This window comes from Anoplolepis gracilipes, chromosome 10 (assembly GCF_047496725.1).
Source record: "Anoplolepis gracilipes chromosome 10, ASM4749672v1, whole genome shotgun sequence".
NCBI lineage: Eukaryota > Metazoa > Arthropoda > Insecta > Hymenoptera > Formicidae > Anoplolepis > Anoplolepis gracilipes.
Genome location: NC_132979.1, coordinates 1,329,744 through 1,335,743, shown reverse-complemented (window position 1 = coordinate 1,335,743; position 6,000 = coordinate 1,329,744). Strand labels below are relative to the sequence as shown.

At 38.0% G+C, this 6,000-nt stretch overlaps 2 protein-coding genes across 2 annotated transcripts in view; one reads left to right on the top strand and one right to left on the bottom strand.

The window, feature by feature from the left end:
• Positions 1-3,831: 3,831 nt before the first annotated feature.
• On the bottom strand, positions 3,832-4,953 carry LOC140670303 (uncharacterized). Its single transcript, XM_072900864.1, has 3 exons — positions 4,741-4,953; positions 4,459-4,658; positions 3,832-4,413 (listed from the first exon to the last, which is right to left on the bottom strand). The coding sequence occupies exons 1-3, from the start codon at positions 4,951-4,953 to the stop codon at positions 3,963-3,965; spliced, it is 864 nt and encodes a 287-aa protein (XP_072756965.1). The 3' UTR covers positions 3,832-3,962.
• Positions 4,215-6,000, top strand: part of LOC140670739 (serine/threonine-protein phosphatase 2B catalytic subunit 2) — a 119,768-nt gene continuing 117,982 nt past the window's right edge. The window contains exons 1-2 of the mRNA XM_072901478.1: positions 4,215-4,231; positions 4,988-5,709. Of these exons, the coding sequence (XP_072757579.1) occupies positions 5,658-5,709 (52 nt within the window). The 5' untranslated portion in view covers positions 4,215-4,231; positions 4,988-5,657. The remainder of the gene's footprint in view (positions 4,232-4,987; positions 5,710-6,000) is intronic.

Sequence of the window (6,000 nt, the reverse complement as noted above, 5' to 3'; positions counted from 1 at the left end):
TAAATTATGTCAATGATGTTAACGGAATTATTTGTGGAAAATAGAAACTTCTATTATGGACACATGCATATATTTATTAGACATAACTAAATTAATAGTGAGAAATGCGTAGAAATTTACAGCGTATAAATACATTATTGAATATAACTCTATGCTATTATAAAAATTCGTCATATATTAAATAAATATCCTCTCTCGTTATAACTATTTCTAATTATTTATATATATTACATACATGTATATTTTATCACTGATTGTGATTGTGTTGACAGATTGTGCACAAAAAAAAGATTAATTTTTAGCATTCAATTAGCCGATTTTTCAAATTTTAAATGTTGCCAGTCAAGAGGCAGTAATCAAAAAAGTAAGATTTTTTTGTGATGTGTTTTGAAACAAAATCAGATTTAATAGCATACGTAAAAATCATATTATAGTAGTCCTTGTGTGATGGATTTATCTTTATTATAAATATGTTTTCTTGATCTTTATTACACATATATTAAATATATCTAAAACTGTCTTTATCACAATCGCACGAAGCAGGACAGTTCATGAAGGACACAAATACAAGATAAAGTGAAGATAATGGTCGGTTTTCGTAGCTAGTCCAAAAGCGTCAGAACTTTAATTTAATTTATTAATTTCGTTGGTTTTGAATAAATAATTACTGGAAAGGGATATCTATTTCAAATTAACTTCGATATATCAAATAAACCAGTACTTTATTGCATTAAAGTAAATTTATAAAAAAAGTATAGATAAATTATTAAACATTATTATATATAATATTCTCTTTCATAATAGAAAAATTTTGCAAACTTGAAAAAATAATTTTATTTCAAGCGCTGCTTCAAGTACCTAATCATTAATCTCTTTCTGTTATGAATAATTGTCATAAAAATATTGGTTCCCTTTAAGAATCGTTGATACACAAATTTTTTCAAATATAATTTTTGACATTATTCAAATGTACAAAATCTAATAATATTGTAAAAATTAATAAGCGACTATTTTAAAATGTAAAAAATTTCTTTTACAAATATTTCACATTTTTTTTCTTACGAAAAGAGTACATGATTGAACGAATGTCAGAATGCAATCGTTCCGAGTTATTTTGTTACAAATATACAATTCTTTCAACTTGTTCTCAGCAAGAGTGAAACGTGCTTGTGACCGATGGCGAAAGCTTTCTTGAAACGCGACAAAAGCTATTTATTTGATACATTGAGAGCAAACGACCGCTATAATGTTACTTGTGAACGATTTGTTACTATCAATGTGCTAATTGAGCTTACGATATATGCCATTAGAACACGTGTGTTTAAAGTATTTACATATGAATGGAGAGGTCGAATAAAAAATGAAATTGATTGATTGAAAAAATTGAGTATAATTAAGTATTTTAATCTGCATAATTTTTTCGCACATTTATTATGTAAGATATTTATTAGAACTTGATCTTTTCATTTTTATTACTCATTACTCATACTACATTATGTTATATATTTTATCACTCATTATATTGTATATTTTAGAAATATAGTCTATGTTTTTTTATACAAGTCGTTCTTAAGTATTTCCAATGAGAAAAGTATAATTTTTCATATATCGCATTATCGCGTTTTTTATGCAAATTCCTCCTCGTATTTCTTAGCAAATCTCTATATTATTATAGTGTATAATCATGGAAACTACGTCTCCTTGTCGGACATTGACGAGCGGAAATCCGGACAGTATCGGTCTATGAACTCGATGATATCAACAGAACCATGATTAGTGTAATGTAAGATTACAAAAAATTCTCAAGATTTTGCATTACAAAATTGATGCTTTTTGAAATAATTTTGATTGTCGTAATAAACGTGAACCGATTTTTCTATCATTGTTGCCTACAATGCATTTGACAACAATGACATTTGCAATTAACAATTTAGTACTATACTAATTGTTATATTTATTTATAAAAGATTTAAACAATTTAAAAGATAATTATATATTGTAATATAATATATAACATTTAAGTCATATCAAAATTCAAAGTGCATTTTTTTTCGTTGTTGTTTAAAACACAAAACCTTTCCAGGAATCAAAAATAGAAAGATATATACATATACATGTACAAAAGTAGTATAAATTGACAAGATATTGTGTAAGTTTACATACAAGTATAAAGAGTTTAGAAAGATTTAATTTACTTGTCAAGTACAATTTTACATTTTATATCTGTTAAATGAGAGTGAACTAGTTTTTTACATTTTATATTTTTATTTGTCTTCATACTTTCCAACAAGAAACGTAAGTAATCAAACTTTTCACCGATTTCATCGGAGTTTTCCGCATACATTGCAATTGCGCGCACAACTTGTGATCTTTTTTTATATAACCTGAGAACCAGGTAACTGGGATAGTTTTATATTTTTCTTTTAAGATTTGCTTAATTACGTACACAATAAATGACTCTATTTTAGGTATTTTTCTGTGAAACATGAAATATGTTTAAATACGATCACAATTTTTATATAACTTGACATCAAAAAATGATTATCTACCTTTGCTACGTGGGATATGTTTGTACAAAGTCCTCTCTATTTTATTGTTAATAGTTTTATTACTAATATAAATAAATTCGGTTTGATATTTAATATTTGGCAAAAAAACGCAAAAAGATGTAACTAATGTCGTAAAATAAATACAAAGTAAAAATATAATATACTTAATATAATATTAATAACTATACACCTACATTTTCTATTTTATATGACAACTGCTGATGATGACAATTAATATGATTTACTAAACTGATTTATTCTTATATTGACTACATCTGTTGATTATATCTACGTTTTTTATTGTATAGAATATATTTTACTTTCTCGTATACAATATGTAAATATAATATATAATAAACGATAGATGTTGTATCGCAAAATTCATTATTTATTAAATATCTCATCAAGCAAAAACAGATATTAACTTTACTGGCTGTCGTTTATGTCTTTGTTAATTATCGACGTTAGATAAAATTATATTATTCTTTACGATCTTTAATTACATGGTGCTCTGTGTTATGGATATCTATGCATAAGAAAAATTAAACGCGAAAAATGCTTCTTCAATTCTTCCCGTCTTTTATTTAATCTGTAAATAAAGTAATCTTTGTTTAATGATAGATACAATGAAAGCAACATTTCTTTACATTACATTAAGGAAAGAGATGATAATTATATTTTATTATATTCACAATATCTGAAATGTCACGAACGGATATTTTCTCTCTACGTGAAAATGGAGCATCGTAGATTCGGATAGCCACTTGTTCATTTCTCTTCGAAATTGCAGTCAAACACTCCTCGGTTCTTTACGTGTAAACGGATATCCCGCGGGCACACATAAAGGATACCTGATAACACTACTATATTCTGAAGTTCGTACGCTGACCGATAAACCCAAGAGAACAATATTTCACTGCTGTATCTATAAGCTTTAAAATTCCCAATCTCGACGTGTGTAAATAATAATAAAATATTGCATTCGCTTTTGTAAATATTATTAAAATTGTATAAATTTTATTTTTGTTGCTAGTTCTCTCCCCTTTTTATAATAATATATTTTATCTTACACATTTCTATTAATGTTATATTTTTTTCTATTCTGTACTTTTTGTACACACTAAAGAGAAGTTTTTTCCATTTATTTTCTAAATAAATAAATAATGAGATTATTTTAATACACATATCGCTCAAATAATTGTATAGTTTGCGCTTTGACAGTTCATATTCATTATATTTTCAAATACAAAAATATCTGCGCTATAAATAAATAACAAACATTCGATGGCTTCAACTGCATTTTATTTCCGTTCTCTTTCACGATTTTTTTCAAGCTTTAGTTAGGATTACACGTCTTTCATTCATTTGAAATGTGGCAAAGCTAAACAAAGTGCAAAGCTAAACAAAACAGATCTAATCTGAGACACGCGCGAATCGAAACGCGCCGAGAGAATACATATCGACTTTGAGAAGCTCTCCGAGCTCTCTCGCGGGCGCGCTCTCGATCAGTGGCGCCTCCACGTCGCGATTATAGTTCGCGGGTGGCGGCAGCTGGTGGCGGCGCGGCCAATCAGCTGTCACGAATGATCGCTGCGCGCGGAGGGCTGCGCGACCGTCCGTCCTCCTGTCCGCGGAGGAGCCGTCAGTGTCGCGCGCCGCGGAGAGAAGCAGACAGACATCTTGTGGGTAAAATTTAGCGGCGTGGTGTTCTCGACCGTGGGTGTCGGTGTCGCGGTTACGTGTCACGGTGCTTCGTATCGTCACGGTGTCCCGGTCCACGTCGTTGTCGTTGCGACCGTTGCCGCCGTCTCCGTTTCCGTCTCCGTCTCCGTCGTTGTACTTCACGTCGTTCACGTCGCTGCCGCTACCGCCGTTATTGCGATCGTAATATCGGTCCTACTTTTCAAACCACTGTCTGTAATCGCGGCGCGTTGGTGTCGCGTTTGCGAGGAGCAAACGTTCGTTCGATTCGTCGTCGTCGTCGTCATCGTTATTGCCGTCGTCGTCGTCGTTTCTGTCAATCGAGTTGTCACCGTCGCCATCTAAATCGGCCATCGTCGTCGTCGTCGTCGTCGTCGTCGTCGCCGTCGTCGTCGTCGCCGTCGTCGTCGCCGTCGCCGTCGTCGCCGTCGTCGTCGTCGTCGTCGTCGTCGTCGTCGCCGTCGTCGTCGCCGTCGTCGTCGTCGTCGTCGTCGTCGCCGTCGTCGTCGTCGTCGTCGTCGTCGTCGTCGTCGTCGTCGTCGTCGTCGTCGCCGCCGCCGCCGTCGTCGTCGCCGTCGCCGTCGCCGTCGCCGTCGTCGCCGTCGTCGTCGTCATCGGGCGGTTCGCGCGTGGTCCAGCGATCCCGAAGCGAGCGAAAGCTCCATCGAGGATCCCCCCCGATAAGTTTATCGCGTGCATTCATAAAGTGCACGGTCGCGCCTACCCCTCTTTCGTAGGGTGTGCGAAGAGGGGACCACCCTGAAAGAAGAAGAGATCGAGTTGGACGAGAGAGAGAGAGAGAGAGAGAGCGCGAGCAATTATCTCTCTCTCTCCCCCTTTTTCCTGTGATCGGCGACTCCGTGAAGAACGCCCATGAACAGTTCCTAGGCACCGATGTGCCGCGCTGTGCGATAACTTCCGTCACCTCTCCGCCGCCCTCCCTTCCCCTCGGCCCCCCCGTCGTCCGCTCTCTCCCTCCCGGCGGCGTATTTCCGTGCGCGCGTGTGTATATATACATGTGTGTGTGTGTGGCGGCCGCGCCGGGCTCTCGAGGTGAAAATACCGCCCTCTCCTTCTACCCAACCCCTCCGAAGGTAGCCGCTATAACTCTCGCGCGAGTGAACACGCGAAATTAGGGAGGAGAAGAAAAGGAGGACGAGGAAGAAAGTGAAGAGAGAGAAGGATAGAGGGAACCCGAGAGGAAAGAAGAAATCGAGGAAGACGAGTAACAGTGAAAGAAAGCGGAAGAGAAACGGTGCGGGCGGAGTGACACACGGCGGAGCGCGGGCGCGAGTGACAAGGACAGCGCGAGAGGAGGCTATCCCGCTGTGCGCGAGAGAGAGAGAAGAGGAGAGCGTGAGCGTGAAAGAGAGAGAGGCGCCCACTCGTCATTTATCCTCGTACAGCATGACCTCCAACAACTCGCAGAAGCTCCCCACGACGGATCGAGTGATTAAAAGTAAGCCACAACAAGCAATAAGTTAACAAGTCTAACGGCGCGAGCGCCGCGACGGCTGCTTGGCTGCTTGGACGACACGGGACGACGGGACGACGGGACGACGGGACGCGCGGGTCCCGACTCCCGACTCCCGACTCTCGACTCCCGACCAACGCATGCTCTCTCGCCCGGTCTCGCGCGAATATATCAGGCGACTCACTTGCAACGCGAGTATGCAAATGTGCGTGTGTGCGTGCATGCGTGTGTGCGTGTGTGCGTGAGTGAGTGACCCCACGGCCCCGTCTTTTCCGG